Source organism: Hemicordylus capensis, chromosome 12, assembly GCF_027244095.1.
Source record: "Hemicordylus capensis ecotype Gifberg chromosome 12, rHemCap1.1.pri, whole genome shotgun sequence".
NCBI lineage: Eukaryota > Metazoa > Chordata > Lepidosauria > Squamata > Cordylidae > Hemicordylus > Hemicordylus capensis.
The window spans coordinates 4,260,705-4,278,488 of record NC_069668.1 but is presented as its reverse complement, the minus strand read 5'-3'; the positions used below and the strand labels follow the sequence as shown (position 1 = coordinate 4,278,488).

The 17,784-nt window shown below is 52.9% G+C and overlaps 2 protein-coding genes across 5 annotated transcripts; one reads left to right on the top strand and one right to left on the bottom strand.

The window, feature by feature from the left end:
- Positions 1 to 181: 181 nt before the first annotated feature.
- Positions 182 to 9,450, bottom strand: LOC128336126 (tricarboxylate transport protein, mitochondrial-like). The gene is made up of 9 exons (XM_053275312.1): positions 9,253 to 9,450; positions 7,767 to 7,851; positions 6,851 to 6,935; positions 6,549 to 6,687; positions 5,574 to 5,658; positions 4,087 to 4,191; positions 3,763 to 3,878; positions 2,308 to 2,381; positions 182 to 1,570 (listed from the first exon to the last, which is right to left on the bottom strand). Exons 1-9 carry the CDS (start codon positions 9,448 to 9,450, stop codon positions 1,456 to 1,458), a joined length of 1,002 nt encoding a protein of 333 aa, XP_053131287.1. The 3' UTR covers positions 182 to 1,455.
- Positions 9,312 to 17,757, top strand: TEKT1 (tektin 1). 4 transcript variants are annotated; one of them, XM_053274633.1, is made up of 8 exons: positions 9,317 to 10,402; positions 11,030 to 11,299; positions 12,736 to 12,901; positions 13,748 to 13,876; positions 14,454 to 14,597; positions 14,999 to 15,221; positions 16,014 to 16,210; positions 17,478 to 17,757. In XM_053274633.1, exons 2-8 carry the CDS (start codon positions 11,110 to 11,112, stop codon positions 17,635 to 17,637), a joined length of 1,209 nt encoding a protein of 402 aa, XP_053130608.1. In that variant the 5' UTR covers positions 9,317 to 10,402; positions 11,030 to 11,109; the 3' UTR covers positions 17,638 to 17,757. The 4 variants fall into 4 exon arrangements, with proteins under 4 accessions (XP_053130610.1, XP_053130608.1, XP_053130607.1 ...); XM_053274632.1 differs by having other exon boundaries at positions 9,318 to 10,398; XM_053274634.1 differs by lacking the exon at positions 9,317 to 10,402 and adding an exon at positions 10,416 to 10,831.
- The last annotated feature ends 27 nt before the right edge of the window (positions 17,758 to 17,784 follow it).

Here is a 17,784-nt window from a genome sequence, read left to right as displayed (position 1 = left end):
ATGAGTTAGTTAGAAAGGTTAGTGACAAACTCTGAAGAAGGCACAGACCTCAGAAGCTGGTGAAAAGAGTTGGGCCTCCCTTTGTGTGTGTTTGTGAAGTCCAAGAACAGAGAGATCCAGTGATTCCCTTTTAACTTCGCCCCCCCCCCCCCGTAAAGCAAAAACTGAGCGCCAACAAAAATCAACTTTAATATCCAACCTGCCTGGAAACGAACACGCTTTGGGGAGATTCCTCCTGGTGCCTGTCCTCTTCTGTGGGGCAGAGGGCCGTCCCCAGAGAGCTTGTTCTCACAGTCATTGACTGGAGAAGACAAGTATCCTCCCCAGCTTCGGGAACTGCGTGCACTCCTGGTTTCCGGCCGCATGCGTGTAAAAACCTAGGTGGGAGGCAGGGAGCATGGCCGTCTGTTGGGCGCACCCGACCCGGATTTGGTCCCCAGTATTTGAACAAGGTAGGAGGAGAAACTGCTACCCAGCTGAGGCTCAGCCGATGCTCAGGCCCCTACCTTGCTTTTTTACTCACAGAGTTGAAAACTGGGAGCACACACACCTTCTGAAACTGGGTCCCACCCAGTTAGCGAGCGTGGCAACAGACTGGCTTGAAACCAGTTGGCTGCGGCTTTTCCAACAGACAACCTAGAGCAGGGATTCTCAACGTCGGGTCCCCAGATGTTTTTGGACTTCAACTCCCATAAGCCCAAGCCAAAGGCCACTGGGGCTGGGGATTATGGGAGTTGTTGTCCAATAACATCTGGGGGCCCAACGTTGATCATCTCTGACCCAGAGCCCCACAGAATGGCCAGAGCCTCACTTGGTGGTCCCTTAGCTGGGAGCCAGAAGAGGAATGAAACTGGCTTAAGAATGAACTGGGTTTGTGGTCAGATTTTCAGCACCAAAGCCCAAACGTCCATTTGGGGCGGGGCTGCAGCTGCCCCAAAGCCTTGATTCTTGGCTCAAGATGACTCCCACGGACACGTCCAGCTGCCCCACACACTAAGGCAGCTATTAGACGGCCACAAAAGACTAAGCAGAGGTTTCCTCATCTAGCTTCTTGGGAGGAAATCGGCGACCGGGCACCAGGTTTGTGCCGAATCAGTCCCAGCAAGACTCTAAAATGGATGCAAGTCACGCTTCTTGTTAAATAAAGCAACGCAGCGTTGGAGCTTAAACCAGGACGGACCACAGCAGAGCGTGCCCAGAAATGTGTGGGTGATAAGAGAATGAACCTTGGGCACAGCGCCCTCCTCAGCGGAAGTGAGAAGCAACACACTATTCCTTCATGCAGGTTTGAGCTCCTGTAAGCACAGATGTCCTAGACCAGGTGAGAAGTCACCAAACCATCACTTGATCTTTGACCCCACAAAGCATTCACAGTAGTGTTTGTGGGGGCGGTGGGGGGGACTAGATGGACATGACCCCCAACGGCCCTGAAAGATCCTTCTAGGGGCAAAAGCCTCAAGCGGTTTTCCAGACCCCGTTGAGAAGTTTCACCACCTCTTCGTAAATCACAAACACAATGGCCACATCCAGGCACACCCGGCCCAGGCGAGGGACAGTCCCTTTGTAGAATCTGCGGAGGGGAAGACGCAGGTGAGAAGCCAGCAAAACGCACGCTGGGAGGCACCCGAGAGAGCTGGCGTGTCCAGCTGTTCAGCCACCAGCCCCATGCTAGCCCACATCATCCAGATCGCAAGCAAATGGAGGGAGCTATGTAGTCCTTCCTACATAGTTAACAGAACCAGATAACTCAAGCAAGTGAGCCAAGCTGCAGAAAGGCACAATAATACCCGGGGAGTCTTTACTTTCTGCCTCTAAATAGGGCAGAAGACTCAACCCAAGAACAAGCCAGAACCATTTCCCCAATCAAATTTGGGGAGACAAAGCAAGGAGGCAATTCGGCTCAGGACCATCCAGGATCAGGCCTCGAGCTGGGTCAACCCCACGGCCACCCCTAGGTCAATGATTGCCACAACATGGAGTGCGATAAATCAGGTCACTGGAACAACCGAGTGGAGAAACAGCCAGCACAGTACAGAGGTGTGGAGGCTGGGTATAAGGGGGGCAGAGCTAGGCTCAAGACAATACTCTGGTATATGGGGCAGCTAGGGGGAAGATCATTCAGCCTGGCCTACCTCACAGGGATGTTGCAAGGCTAAAAGGCCACTCTGATCACTTCTTTCCGAGGTGGGAAGGGTGGCCATATACCAACCTAACAAAGATACATTTCATGGAGCACCAGCAGGATGTGTGTGTGTGTGTGTGCATGCATGTGCATATACATAAGCAACCCAACTAATCTGGACTTACGCAGCAGGGCCTTCGTTGTTCAGGATCTGGTAGGCACAATCCAGCGTGCTTCTGAACTTGTGGGCTTCCAATCCCTTGAAAGAAAGAGGCAAAGGATGGAGAACAGGTCTTGCGGAAGCAGGCATGAACTGCCCCCTAAGCAGGGCATGCCCTGGTTTGCATTCCAATGGGTAACGACATGTGAGCACAGTAGGATCCTCCCCTTAGGGGAGGGGTGTGCCACTCAAAGGCCCCAGTGGGCCGGAAACAACCACAACTTGATGGGGGGGGCGAGGTCATTTTTCAGTGCAGTGATTATTGCAGTAAAAAGTATTAAAGCAATTACTAGTTGCTTGTGGGTCTTTCCCTCCTCCAAGGGCCCACCATTTTAACTAGAAAATAAGTCCCTGTCCCTGCTCCGGCAGTGGAGCACCTGACTGTGCCAGCCCCACACAAATACCACGTTCTTTGTGGCTCCTGCTGCTGCTGGCTACCTGTGGGCCAGCAAAAACATCCCTGGATACTGGATTTGGCCCCTGGACAGGCCTGCCTGTCAGTGGCCGAGCCTCTTGCTTTGCCTGCAGAAGGTCCCCAGTTCACTCCCTGGCAGCATTTCCAGGTAGGGCTGGGAGAGACTCCTGCCTGGAACCTTGGAGAGCTGCTGCCAGCCAGTGTAGACAACTGTCAGCCAGACCGACCAATGGTCTGACTCCGTCTAAGGCAGCTTCTTAAGTTCTATGGTGTGCAAATGTCTGCCTAGCTATTCAGTTCCGTTTCCCCAATAAGGGCAACCCTACATCCTTCCAACGGCGGGTGGGGTACACTCTTGCCTCTCTCTCACTGTGGCTTCAAAAATAACCATGAGGAATGCAGAAGTGAAAGCAGGCCATGCAAGAAGTCTTTCGAGGAGGCTGCCAAGGCAGCAAAGAGCCCCATCGAGGCCCACAGTTAGCATGAATCATGCCGTGGAGGGTGAAGTCGCCTTCAAGAGGAAGCATCCCGTCCCGGAAAGAGAAGCACCCCGACTCAAAACCTGCTGATGGCTGTCGGGAGCGGGAAGGTGATGGGAAAGGGACAGGATGGAGGCCTAGAAGAGCTCTCTCTGTACACTTGCTCTCCACATTTCAGAGCTCTGGGACAGCCACGGAGATGCGTAAGTGGCAGTTTTAAGGTCTCAGAGAGGGGGAGCCTTCTTCACTGAAGGCACCATCCCCAGCAACTACACCAAGGCCGGGTCTAGCCACAGGAGCCTCAAAGTGCAGCCTCCATGTCCAGGAAAAGTCTACCTTAAGAGTGCCCAAAGGTTTCCTTTCACACCAAACAACTCTCTTAGTAAACTTTGGGCCAGCTGAGCTACAGTATACCCTTTTAATCCTCTAACTGGAAGGCATTTCTGAAGAGTTCAGCGCTGGAAGGCTTTTCTGGTAGCACCTGGAATCCAGCCTGTTCTCACAGCATCGTGGAGGGTTCCGCTACCTGCATCCTGGTCTTGATGACATCCAGGGGCGTGTTGCCGAAGACACTGGCGGCTCCTGCGGTCGCCCCAAAAGCAGCCGTCACAAATGGATTCATCTCTCGGTGGGGGTTGTCCCCTGCGGGCCGGCAAGCAAACAAACGGAAGGTTACATACCTAGAATCATCCGGCCCACAGCTACTGGAGGATTCCAGCCCACAGCCACTGGATGATTCCACGGAGCTGGAATTATCCGGCCCATTGCATGTGGGCTCCTCACATGCGCGCGCGCACACACGCACACACACACACACAGGGATGGGGTCCACCATTCTGCTGCTCCTTACCTAAATACCAGTTGCGGAAAGAGGTCATCACGAAGAACCGGATGGCCTGGTTGGAGCCTTGCTTGAGGACGGTGGTGGTGAGGCCCTGATAGGTCCCCCGCAGACCTGTGAGAGAGGAGCTGTCGTCAGCAGCCAGGTCCCACAGGACCCTATATCAGGACTGCTGGGAGAATTTACGGGCACAGGTAAAATGGACCAGCGGGGCTTTCCACACGGTCCCGACACCTCCCCAAACGCGCCTGGCCAAAGCTCTCCCTGCAGGCAAAATCTGCAGACTTTGCCAGAACATGCAGCTTTTCTGATTCACATCTGATCTCTCCAAATCATCCAGCCGATGGCTGTTTTGGTCTTCCTGCTCACAGACCCCCTTCTCACCCCTATTCAGAACCCCTGAGCCAAGTCCACACATTTTGGCCATCAGTACCACCTCTGGGGAAGAATGTTCATAGTGATTTCTGGCAATGTTTACCCCTGCCCTCCTTGAAATGGAAAAGGGGGAAAAACATTGTTGCACTGACAGCTGTTCACTGTGTTTATCACTCCTTCTTCATCCCTACACCCAAACCATTAGGGTCAAATTTCTGTCGTTTTTTACGAAGAGAAAGGGATTAGGATCAGGGTAACAATGAACAAACTGTTGTATTCTCTCCATGGAGTAATTTTTGGAGGATCTGCCTGCCAGTTTTAATTCCCATTCTTCTCTCAGGCTTTTAACTGAAACCACTGTTAAACTGTTGAATTGTTTTTATTCTATAAAACGGTTTTTAACCTTTTTATCTTGTGAAATTGTTTCAATTGTTTTTACTCCGTTTTATGTTGTTTTAAATTGTGTACACCATCTAGAGAGACACATATCAGGCAGTATATTAATATGATCAATTGATAGATAGATACACTGTTCCCTCTAAAGTGTGCGCACGCTCACAAGTTTTTGGATGTCCGCTCAGTTCATCTTAGATCCCGCTCAGGTTGAATCAGGAAGGCCCCATTCTGAATACATGTGCATGCACTGTACTGCCGCCCAGAACAAAACTCATTCCGCACAGAGATTTTAAAAAATCAGAGGGACCACTAGATAGATAGATAAAACACCATTGCCAATTTGGCCACTGCAGGCCCGATGGTCAGGACAAGAAAAGCAAGAGAACACCCTGCAAGCTGAAAGCCTTATAGTGCAAGCCCCGCTTTTCCATCTCTAGGGTGGTAGACCTTGTCAAAACTCACAATGAGCATTCATCCCCCAGATGGTACTGGCCACCCCAAATGGCTCATGGACTACCAGAGACGGCAGACTGTGGGGTCATGTGCAAAGTCTACGTTGGGCAGCTCTTTTTGCCCCTGTGAACTGCCTGGCCTACAAGTTGTAACCAGCCAGCAGCAACTCCTGCTGCATCCAGCTATTCTCTGTTACTCATGAGGAACTCTTTCACTTCTATTTTTCATTACAAAGGGAAAGAGAAGCAGCCGCCATTCCAGCCACCTCTTACCTTGCTCCCGCACAATTTCACGGACACCGTGGGAAAAGCCTCTGTATTTGGGAGACACGGATCCCTGATCATGAATAAACTTCACCTGCAATGGTTTTGGAAAAGACGTCAGCACAAAACTGATTCTGGGGCTTATTGACGTTCCTGCCCTTAATCTGGCTATGATCCCTTGGCCTTGAAGAGCGGTATATAAATATCCTTACTGCTACTACTAACCTACCCTGCTTCACAGGGTTGTTGTGAGGGTAAATGGGAAGAGGAACCACATAGGCTACCCTGAGAGCTGGTCTTGTGGTAGCGAGCACGATTTGTCCCCTTTGCTAAGCAGAGTCAGCCTTGGTTTGCATCTGGATGGGTGACTACCTCTGAGTGTTGGAAGATATTCCCCTAAGGCAGGGCTGCTCAACTTTGGCCTTCCTGCAGATGTTGGCCTACAATTCCCATAATCCCCTGCTACTGACCACTAAGGCAGGGGATTATGGGAGTTGTAGTCCAAAAACAACTGGGGGAGAGGCCTTAGTTGAGCAGGCCTGCCCTTAGGGGATGGGGCCAGACATCTACAAATCCACTTGCCAGTGGCAGATGCCTCCAGCGAGCAGGACACTCGGCACCACACAATCCCTGGCAGCATCTTCAGGTGGGGCTGGGAAAGATGCCCACATGACACCAGTCAGTGTAGACAGTGCTGAGCTAGATGGACCAAGGGTCTGGCTTGGTACAAGGCAGCTGCCTGTATTCCTGTGATAGGTAAAGCTGGTTCGGGGCTTCTATATTGTGGTCACAGTGCCCTTCTGGCGAGGTGGCCTCGGGGGAGTGGGAGGGGGGAAAAAGAACAGGAAGGGCCAGGGTGAATAAGCGAAGAGGAAGAGAGAAGGGGGAAGAAGATGCCCAGGGCTCCAGCACAAAGCATCCCCAGCCCAGCAACTCAGCACCCAAGCCAGGGACGCCTTGGCGTCGCAGGGCAGTTGCGCTTACCTTGATGGTCTCCATGGGACAGACCACCACCACGGCCTCCACCATGCCCGCCCCAAGGCCACAGAGCAAGCTCTTCCTGCTGTCCAGTTTGCCTGTCGAGTCCTTGGCATAATTGCTGAGGAACTCAAAGACGCCAAATCTGTAGAAAAGCAGATTGCCGGAAAGGCAGCTGAGGAAGGACAGCACCCAAGAAAGAGAGAGAAACACGCACACACCCCTAGATGGAGGGAGGGAGAAGCCAAGCCAACCCAGATGGAACCAATTCAGTTGTCCTTCCACGGTCTGTACTCCTTCAAGGTTGCCGAGGGTCAGCATAACCTCCTGCCACCAAGCAAGCAGACCCCAGCCCCAAACCGCCACCTAGTGGAAAGCCCTTGGAAGGGAAGGCTGCGAAAGACCAATGGAGGTCTTGATCAGAGCAGTGAGCAGAGTGCAGGAGTGATCAGCCTACCTGATGGCAGATTTTGGAATGGAGCCATACAGCAGAGAGCTAAGGCCCCTATACAGTCCCCGGAAGCCGTGATCCTGGACGCTTGCAGGAGCTGCCTGGAGCTCTTGGCCCCATGAGGGTCCTCGCTACAGTACACCAGCTCTCAGCATTCTGCAAGCCGGAGTCTGGGTTGGATGGATTGATCTGGGAGCAGAGGAGGAGGAGGGTGCGTGGCCCGACATTGGGCTGGGAGCAGTGCTTCTTGTAATATGGATTCCTCGATGTTGTTGACTGCAACTCCCAGCATTCCCAGCTGCACTGAGCTTTGGCTGGGGACTATGGGAGCTGTAGTCAACACCATCTGGGAATCCCCGTTACAGGGAATGCTGATTGGGAGATGTGCATGGAAACAGTCACATTTTTGCAATCAAAGCCCCTCACCCACAGATAACCTGTGCTTCATCATTCTGCACATTCTCAGAGGCACTCTTCTCATTACTACCTCACAGGGTTCGGCCTGGTTTCCTAATCCAGAACAAGACCAGGCACCATGTAAGAACCACAAGTTAGTGCACCTCAGCCATCAGCAAGCAGCCAGACTCCACCCAGGAAGGAGCCAAAGAGGGTGAACTAAAACGGGCCCTGTACCCTGGAGTTTTGTAGCACGGGTCTCAACACATCATTTCCAGAAGCTCCGAAGCAGCCAGTGAGTGGAGGCTAAGCTGCCAGCCAGGGCCGCCTCCCTCTCCTACACCCAGCCTGCCCTTTGCAACAGGACAAAACCTCACCAATACTCCTGTAGCGTGGGGGGTTGGCCCTTTCGTCCAGCTGCAGCTGCATCTTGACATATTCCGTGGGGAAAGTGATGCAGATCTCGATGGAGAAAAGATGGTCCACAAGGGGAGAATTGGTGGCTATAGGCCACCTCCAGCCACATAGGCACAATGCCTCTAAATACCAGTTACAGGGGAGCAACAGCACGAGAGAGAGCATCAGTGTTCCCCCTAAGGTGTGTGCATGCTCACATGTTTTTTGATGTCCACTTAGTTAATTTTAGATCCCGCTCAGTTTGAAGGCCCCACTCTGAACGCACGTGCGCACATGAACAAAACTCCTGCTGCCCAGAAGAAGAAAACTTAGAGGGAATGCTGGAGAAGGTGCCCTCACCTCTTGCTTGTGGGCTTTCCAGAGGCATCTGGTGGGCCACTGTGTGAAATGGGATGCTGGACCTGATAGGCTTGATCCAGCAGGGCTTTGTTGTGCTGTTCTTTAAGGTAGCTAGGGCCAGCAGAAAGAGGCTTGCTCTCCTGCATGGAAAGGTGGGGTCTGTACTGCCTCTGCAGAGATGGGACCCCACTCCTGAGTGGTGCTAGAGAAGGGAGGGACACCCAATGCCCAGACACCAAAGTGCCCTCTGGATAGATGCTGGCCTGTGAAATCCCCCCACCCTTTAAAAGCCAGTCCACAATCACAGCCCTTTGGGAGGGGCTCAACCTCTGGCTGCCCTCCACTCAGGTCTGTGTCTCCCAGAGCATTGCCTAAGCTTCAGCCCTCCGGCTGCTGTTGGACAACAGCTCGCGTCACTCCCAGCGACAGTAGCCAGGAAGCAAGGATGATGGAAGATGTGGTCCAGCATTGGCAAGGAGGGCCAGATTGGCACAGCCGTGGCCCAAGCACACACAACAGAGCCACTTGGTCTTGCTGTGGGCGGGGCCTGGATGGGAGAACCATATATGTCACCTTTGGGGAGGGGCTATGGCTCAGAGGTACAGAACCTCTGCTTGGCCTTTCAGTTACATCCCAGGTTCAGTCCCAGCTTCTTCTCCAGAAAGGGCTGGGAAAGGCTCCCGCCAGCCTGGAACCTGGGAGGGCTGTTGCCAGTCAGTGTAGACAACACTGAGCTAGATAGACCAGCGGTCTGACTCAGTAGGCAGCAGCAGCTTCGTAGGGGATGGGATCATAGCTCAGAGGGAGAGCATCTGCTTTGCATGCATGTCCCCCAGGCAGTGTAGGTAGGTCCACAGTGTAGACAACACTAAGCTCGATGGACCAAGGGTCTGGCTGGGTATAAAGCAGCTTCCTCTGTTCCTAAGCAAGGGCGATGCCCTCTCTCCAAAACTGATCCCTTTCCCAAGCGGACAAATGCCAGAAGCCAGTCAGTGATGTCCCCATTTTATCATTTCCGCATCGGAGGACCCGAACCGCAAACCCGCCCGCCCGCGCCATGTAAGCCAGAAGATCGAGCTGTCAACCAAGAGGACAACGCGGCCGCACGGCCTGATTGCGAGCTGCGGTTTGCTGCGCCCGGCCGCTCGAGAGATGTCGGCTGAGGGGAACCGAACGCGGGGCTGCCGCCGCAGTCAGCGCCGCCTCACCTGCCAAAATGGCCTTTCCCGGGTGCGTCAGCTTGGCCCGGACTGGTGGGGCAGCGGCGGCGGCCACCGGGACTCGAGTCCCCCCGGGCTGAGCCATGGCGCGATTCCCGGCGACAAAGCTAAAGAAAAGGAGGCGGCGGCCGCTCTCCGCCGCTGTTCAATTACAATATTCATGAACTCCTCGTAAATACGGAGGAGTGGAGAGCGCGAGAGGCGGACTCTCGCGGGCGCGCTGATTGGCTAGAGCGCTCTCGCGGCTCCGCGATTGGCTGGCGTGGAAGGCGAGGCGAGTCGGGACGGGCTGAGCGTCTCCTTGTTTGGAGCAGCCGTTGAGCATGCGCAGTGGGTGCCTGGCTGTGAGAGGCCCGCTGTCTACGGGAGGGTCCGCGCTTCGCCCCAAAATCTCTTTGCTGTTGCTTCGTGCTAAAAGCTCTTCCTGCACTTTCTTGTTCTGTCTTCGGAGGATCCTGCCTCGTGGAATAATTATTATTACGAACATTCATGGATCGCTTCAAATCATTCTGGGGGCCCGCGGAACCCCCCGCCACAAGGAAGCTGTTAGTCTTTCCCGGTCGTATTTGTTGCAGCAGACTGAGCGCCGTACCTCCCCCGCCTGTCTTGTGGTGATGGTGCAGGCGACGAGGGTGCCCCTGAGCGTGCACAGAGTGCCTGCCCTCCTTTTTTTCCTGCTAAACTTCAGGACAATACAGAGAGAGCAGTGTCCGCCCCGGACAAATCACGGAGAACCAATTGCAGCCGAGTCACTCTGAAGAATACCCCCGCCCCAATCAGCGCCTTTGGGAGGCGGGGCTATCAGAAAGACTCGCCCCCTCCGTCGCGGCTTCTCCGTCCTTTCATTCATTCGATTCATTCATTCTGTCGGATGCTGAGCGACGTGACAGCCAACCAGGGCCGAGCTCTGGAGTCCCTCCTCCGTTGCCAGGGCGGAGCGTCTCCATGGCGACCGGTTTGTTGCCTTCGCGGCGCTGCTCTTCCATGCTCGGATTGGAAGTCGCGCGCCAGGCCAGGCCCGCTCTGCCAAGGGGTGGGTGCGTCCGCGGTGTGGGGTGGGGGGGACGTTTGTTTGGGACTGCCTTGCGTTATTATCCTTATGAGCTAATAATGGATCTTATTGCTTCATGCGAGAATTCCGACTTCAAGGAGCTCTGTTCCCCCGCCCTGAGATTTTGCAAAGCTCCGCCTACCGGATCCTGCCAGGGGTTTGGGCCAGGATAAGGGTGTTTGCTTGCACCCTCTCCGTGGAATAATCCTTGGAGAGCATTCTTGCCCATTGTCATTTCCATGCCTCTGTCGTCTATGAGATTTTATCGTTTTTAAAGCTTTGATTGAGAGGGTTTTTTTTAAAAAGACCTTTGTAAATATGGCCGCTGCAGGCACAGTGTTCAGGACAATCAAAGCGCGAGAACACCCTGGAAGCTGGACGTTTGGCAATGCGGCCCCCTCGTTGCCATCTCTAGGTGAAGACCTTGTCAAAAATCACCCACCCTGATGGCTTATGGGAACCCTTAAGAGCAACGGTTAAACCTTTAAATCCACAGGGTGCTGGCAATAGATTTAGCTTGGCCATAGAAAAAGCGTTTCTCTGGGGTCTCTGTGGGGCACTGGAGATGCGGACTGGGCCACTGCCCACCCAGGATGGCTCTCTCTCTTTCCAGATTCTTTCCCTCGGTGCTAGCTTGCTGTCCCTGCTCGGTCCCTGCTCTCCGTCTCCTCCCAGGATCTTCCCGCGGGCACGATGGCCAAACTGCTGCAAGCGCCCCCCAAGTTCCTGCCCCCCGAATGGCACATCGCCAACAAGACCCAGTACAGCGGCGCCGAGGCCCAGCGGTCCCTCTCAGAGCACCTTGTGGACGAGAGCCAGCGGCTGGTGGACGAGATCGAGAGGACCACACAGAAGACCCAGAGCGACGTCAACAAGAGGATAGGTGAGGGACGTGGCAGGCTGTGCGTGGGGAAGGCTGGGTGGTTGGCAGAGGAAGTCTGGTCCAGTGGAGAGCCAAGTTCGAGTCTGCTCCAGTCCAGTGCCCCCGCCTCACCTAGGAAATGCCAGCTACGGGATGAAGTCTGAGATATTTAAAATCCACTGGGCATTAATATAAGAAGCTGCCTTATACTGAGTCAGACCATAGGTCCATCTAGCTCAGGATTGTCCAGACCAGGGATTCTCAACGTTGGGTCCCCAGATGTTAGTGGACTTCAGCTCCCATAATCCCCAGACCCAGGGGCCTTTGGTTGGGGATTATGGGAGTTGAAGTCCAATAACATCTGGGGACCCAACGCTGAGAATCCCTGGTCTACACTGACTGGCAACAGCATCTCCAAGGTTTCAGACAGGAGTATTTTCTAGCCCTACCTGGAGATGCTGCCAGGGATTGAACCAAAGTCTTTCTGCATGCAAGGCAAATGCTCTTCTGCTGTGCTATGGCTCAACCCCAATTGAGCATTACATAAAGTAAAGTTGTGCCATCAAGTCAGTGTTGACTCCTGGTGACCACAGAAATGCCCTGTGGTTGTCTTTGGTAGAAAACAGGAGGGGTTGACCATTGCCTCCTCTCGCGCAGTATGAGATGATGCCTTTCAGCATCTTCCTAGATTGCTGCTGCCCAATATAGGTGTCTCCCATAGTCTGGGAAACATACCAGTGGGGATTTGAACCAGCAACCTCTGGCTCCCTAGGCCTAAGTTACTTCCCCGCTGTGCCATAGCAGTCTGTTAAAATGCCTGGGTGTGGTTCAGTGCATATCTCCTAGCTGGAGAGGAGAAATTGAGCTTCTATATCCAGAGGCAGTATACCTGATTCTGGAAGCAGGCAACAGGGAACCGATGTATTCGTCATGCCCTGTTTGTGAGCTTCTTGGGGTCATCAGTCTAGTCGTTGTCGGAGACAGTGGGTGAGAGCAGGGCTGAACAACTTCGGCCCTCCTGCAAATGTTGGACTACAACTCCCACCATCCCTGTGGCTGGGGATGATGAGAGTTGCAGTCCAAAAACTGCCGGAGGAATGAAGTTGTGCATCCCTGAACTGGATCCGTCCCCTTTGGTCTGATCCAGCCAATAAGCTTGGTAGGCTGTTGATCCCTGACAGGTGATCCAGTTCAAAAATGGTTTCTAGGCCTTGGCTGCACATGGCAAGAAAATTGTTGGCATTCTTTCCTCTGGCCTCTTGGCCTGTGGTGCCTCACACGATCGCACTCCCCGCCTTGATCGGCCGTCATGAGGTCTAGCCACCTGCGTTTAATTTTTTAAAAAACCTGTCGAAAGCCAAAGCTCTCCCAGTTGTGCACAGAATGTCTTGGGCCTTGCTGGTGGGCTGCTCCTTCTTGAAGTAGCCCGAGGAACTGACCCTCCCTTTCTGCGGCAGAACAGAGACTCGAAGAGATCCGATTCTGGAAGAAGCAGCTGGACGACAAGCTCGACCAGCTCGCAAAGGAAACGGACGTGCTTTTGGCTTTCAAGACGAGGCTGGAGAAGGCCCTCGAGGGCTGCAGAGAGCCCCTCTTCATTGCCCAGCAGTGCCTCCTGAACCGGTGAGGATGCCAAGAGCGGGTGGGTGGCTAGTCCTGTTGCCCATCCATCCTCCAGTGAATCTGGGCTTGAGATGAGCCAGGAGGCAGAACACTGGGGTCCAGCGTGGTGTAGTGCTTAGACCAGGGCTATGCAACGTCAGCCCATCTGCAGGCCTTGGACTACAACTCCCATAATCCTTCACTGTTGGGCACTGTGGCTGCGGGTGATGGGATTTGGAGTCCAAAAACAGCGTTTCATAGTCCCGGATTAGAGTGTTGGACTAGGGCTGGGGAGACCCAAGTTCAAATCCCCTTTCAGCCATGAAACTCACCGAGTGGCTCTCAGCCTAACCTACCTCACAGGGTTGTTGTGAGAATAAGCATAACCACGTACAATGCTCTGGGCTCCTTGGAGGAAGAGCAGGAAATAAATGTAAAAATAAATCAAGAAATAATAAACACTGGGGGGTGAGGAGCAAGTGGACAGAAGGATCAGGGCCCTTGGGCCACCCTTCGTGCTTCCCTGAGGGTGGATAAGGGGGCAGCAGCCCTGGTTTCCTCATATTGGCTCGGTAGTGAGGGGAAAGCACTCTAGAACCTCCATGTTCAGGGGCAGTCTGCCCCCAAATACCAGCTGTAGGGGTGGGAGCAAGCGGCAAAGGAAGGTATGTTGCATGTGGGCTTCGTGGCTGTCCACTGTCGGAGGCAGGATGCTGGGTTAGATTATAGGTGCCTTTCAACCGGGTTCCTCCAGTGTTCTGCTGCCTTGTCTTTGGCTCCTGCCTCTGGCCACATGCACACACAGCTGGGTTTGTACTGAAGCCCCCAAGAAGGAAAAGACAGGCTGACTTTCCTTTCCCCTTCTAGGGAGAGGCGGGTAGGAATCGACCTGGTGCATGATGAAGTGGAACAGGAGCTGATCAAGGAAGTCGAGGTTCTTCAGGGGGTGATAGCCCTGCTTGAGCGGACTTCGGAGCAAACCAATGAGCAAATTCGGTAGGGGAAGGCAGGAGGAAGAAGGGAGGAAAAGTGCAATGGGGATTCTGGAGAGCAGGGCAAAAAGCCACCTGCGAGGTTGCCAGGGCATGCAGGCAGACCCACTGCAGCTGGGAAACCTGAACCTCAAGAACTGCCCGCTCACGCATTGCAAATTCAGTCCTCCGTTAAATGGAGCACAAGTAGTGAAGCATCTGCATCTGGAACCTTGGAAAGTTGCTGCCAGCCAGAGTAGACCCTACCGGGCTTGAGGGACTGATGGTCTGACTCAGTGTGGCAGCATCATTTTAGATGAAGGGCCCATAGTTCTGTGGCAGAGCACATGTGTTGTACGTAGAAGGTCCTCAGTTCAGTTTGCCACATCTGCATGTAACGAAGCACTTGGAACAGCGGGATTGGGAAAGGCCTCTGTCTGATTTCTTGGGGAGCTGCTGCCAGTCAGAGCAGCCAGTTCTGGATCAGGTCTCAGGCAGAGAGATCTTTTTGCTACCTGAGATCCTTTGAATTGGAGATGCCAAGGGTTGAACTTGGGGCCTCTCTCTCTTCTTTGTCACCAAGTGCTACTTTTTGCTCTCAGGCTCAACCGCTCAGCCAAATACAACCTCGAAAAGGACCTGAAGGACAAGTTCACTGCCTTGACCATTGACAACTACTGCTCCAACCTGACAAACAACACGCCCGACATCCACTATGCCCAAAACGTGGTGAAGGTGGACGAGAAGTAAGTCCGGGGAGACCTCCTCAAAGGCCAGGCTTTGCAGCGTGGCTTGTCCTTCGTCCTCACGGAAAAGGGACAGGAGCAGGATCTCAAATTATACTTCTGATTCCGTTACCAACATCTTTTGCATATTTCAGACACTATGTATAATATTTAAGAGTGTGTTGTTGTTCTTTAAAGCCCTTATAATAAGTAGATGTTCTCTTGCCAGTGGGTATGTATAATATCAATGGGAAGATTGGCTTATGGGCGCAGTAATTGAAAACGTAACTGCATGCCTGATTCCGTTACCCTTGGCACTGCCAATGTGTTATTGCCCTTCCTCCTGGTTCTGGGATCTAGATTTCAGGCTGGACACTTGCAGCAGTAATCTCCTCCCCCCACCCTCCTCATTCCTTCGGCAGTTCGGTGAGTCCCGAAGAATGGCTGGATTTCTCCAACGTGAACGTTGAAAAAGCCGACAAGCAACGCAACAACTCCCTGGCGCTCGAAGCTCTGATCGACAGCATCCTCTCCCAGATCATGAGTGACGTGCGCAAGCAGAACGAGACGGTGAACGTCGCCTTCTGGAACCGGGTGAAGGAGACCAAAGATGCTAAGAACAAGCTGGAGGTGCACCTGGCAAAGGTAAACTGTACAATACTGAGCAGGTAGGTAGGTGTGGGGGGGGCAGGGTGGAGGATCTCTATTTTCGTTCACAGTTGACCACAGTGTCTTGGGTCTGGGTGATTGAAAGCTTCTATATCAGGGCTGGGAAAATCCCAGCTGCCAGGGAGCCATGGTGCCTAGAAATTGTAAATGGCAACTAGACTGGGATAGGTCATTTCATAAAATCTGTTTCTGTCCCAGGCAGCCCTGCTTCTGTTCTCAGTATGTTGCTTCTAAAAGGGATAGAGAGAAGCCGGTTTGCCCTCTCTTCCCATCACATCCATCATGAAGTCCGATAATCTTGCCAAGTGTCCATGGTCTGAGACCTAAATTTTTGGGGCTAGCTCCTAGATCCAAAAGAAACTTGTCAAGGCCTGTTCGTTCTCTCTCTATTTTAAATCGCACCAAGGGTCCTCCAACTTGGGTTGCCAGATGCTGTTGGACTACAACGCCCATCACCCTTTGGCCATTGTGGCTGGGGATGATGGGAGTTGTAGTCCAGAAACATCTGGGAGCCCAAGTTTGAAGGCCTCTGAATTACACTGCTCTAATAAAGGCAGAGCGGATGTCCAGCGAGATTGCGGAATCCCTTGTTGTTTAGAGGTCTTCCTTCCCTGGGTCAATTGGAAGAGGAGACAGAGTTGTGAGGACGGGATCATGGGAGGCAGCTGGGTGACCTTTGGGGGCATTCCCCCCACCTCCTGCCATGACCGTGCTCCCCTGGCTGCTTCAAGAGCTTTCTCCTGATCCTGGCTTGCATTTGGTGCAAAGGTGATGGAGGAGGTGAATTCCCAAGAGAAGAACATGGAGGCGCTGAGGAAAGCCATCCTGGACAAGGAGGGGCCCGCTAAGGTGGCCCAGACCCGCCTAGAGACCCGGACCCACCGGCCCAACGTGGAGCTCTGCCGTGACATGGTGCAATACCGCCTGATGCGGGAGGTGCACGAGATCAACCACAACATTCAGAGGTGAGCGAGATGCCGGGACGGTCAGGCCTGATCGAGAGCTTCCTTGTGAGGCTGGCCGCCCCAGAGACAGCTCAGGCTATCCCCTGGGACTTGCACAGTGTGGTCTTTGGGGTGCCTTGGTATGTTCGGGGATGGCGCCGGAGTTCAGTGGTTGAGCATCTGCCTTGCATTCAGAAGGTCCCAGCTTCAGTCCCTGACAGCATCTCCAGGTAGGGCTGGGAGAGACTCCTGCCTGCGGCATTGGAGAAGCCGCTGCCAGTCTGGGTAGACAATACTAAACTAGGTGGACCAATGGTCTGACTCAGCGGAAGGCAGCTTCCTGTGCTCCTCTGTTATTCAGGCTGCAGAATTAGCTTTCTGGTACAGAATTCAGTGTCATACTTTTGACTCCCAACAGCTGATGGATAAGGCTATGAGAACACAGCCCTGCTGGAACAGACCAGAGACCCCTTCAGTCCAGCATCCGGCTTCCCATAGTGACCAACCCGATGCCACTAGGAAGCCCAAGATACTCAGAAATAGACTGCTTCTGAATCTGGAGGCTCAATTTAGAGACCATTAAGCTATTGATAGATCTCTCATCTCCCTTAATAGATTTGCCCAATGCCCTTTCAAAACTAGTAGGCATCACGGCATCCAGTATCAGCAAATTCCATACCTTAATCATGCACTTAGTAAAGAAATATCTTTTCATCTGTCCTGTATCTGTGACTTTTCACTTACAGAGGATAGGCCAACTTTGGCTGGCAGGAGCATGTGAAGGAAGCCAGGGCGTTGCCAGGATTACGAGGGCCAGTTTGGCCAATTTTGAAGAAATTTTAACTGGGCTCACCCACAACGTGGCACAGCCAAGTTTTCTGGTTTTCTCCAAAAGGTCCTGTTAAGGAAAACATGTTACCAAACAAAAATAAAGTGGCAAGAAAAAAGCCACTTTTCTTCATCAAAACTAAAAAAAAAATCCACAATAATAACCCACGAATACTTTTTGTATAGTTATAATTGATATACATAGCCAGCCATCTGCAAGTAATATTGCTTGAAATAAGGGATGTGAATTCATTCTAATTGTTACCAAAAAGGGTACGTTTAAATAGACAATTTGAGTTCACGTTGCCAATGTCTCAGATCATTTCTCTCTCCACATAACGTGTCTGAATCATGCTTATTGGACGTCATCCACTACCTCAGAGTGGGTGTCCATTTGGGCACACGACTGCTGGTTTAAAAATGGGCTGCGTAACCCGCCTTCTTCCGGTTTCTCCCTCAGGCTGAAGGAGACGCTGGCCAAGGCCGATGCGGAGCTGAAAGGCCTCAACCGCCGGCAGCTTTCGCTGGAGGAGGAGATTGAGGTCAAGGCCAACACCCTCTACATCGACGAGGTCCTTTGCATGCAGATGAGGGAGTCCATTTCTGTCCACAACTTTTGATGCTGTGATGTTGCTGGCAGAATCACCGCCCCTGGATGCTTATTTTGACCTTTGAGTGTGAGCTTTAGTCGTCTGCTATGTAAAGTTTCTAAGGGACCATAAAAGTTGTGAGACATCGGAGTTGTCATGTGCCACGCAGCCTTCTTC

What these genes read in the sequence shown, in the direction of transcription:
- LOC128336126 (XM_053275312.1), bottom strand. Translation starts at nt 9,450, where the DNA reads ATGGCTCAGCCCGGGGGGACTCGAGTCCCGGTGGCCGCCGCCGCTGCC. An exon ending in GGAGGTTATGCTGACCCTCG is followed by an intron (nt 6,688 to 6,850) that starts GCAACCTTGAAG and finishes GCTTTTCTACAG; the next exon opens with ATTTGGCGTCTTTGAGTTCC. An exon ending in GTCCCATGGAGACCATCAAG is followed by an intron (nt 5,659 to 6,548) that starts GTAAGCGCAACT and finishes AAACCATTGCAG; the next exon opens with GTGAAGTTTATTCATGATCA.
- TEKT1 (XM_053274633.1), top strand. Translation starts at nt 11,110, where the DNA reads ATGGCCAAACTGCTGCAAGCGCCCCCCAAGTTCCTGCCCCCCGAATGG. An exon ending in CAGCAGTGCCTCCTGAACCG is followed by an intron (nt 12,902 to 13,747) that starts GTGAGGATGCCA and finishes TTCCCCTTCTAG; the next exon opens with GGAGAGGCGGGTAGGAATCG. An exon ending in CAAACCAATGAGCAAATTCG is followed by an intron (nt 13,877 to 14,453) that starts GTAGGGGAAGGC and finishes TTTTGCTCTCAG; the next exon opens with GCTCAACCGCTCAGCCAAAT.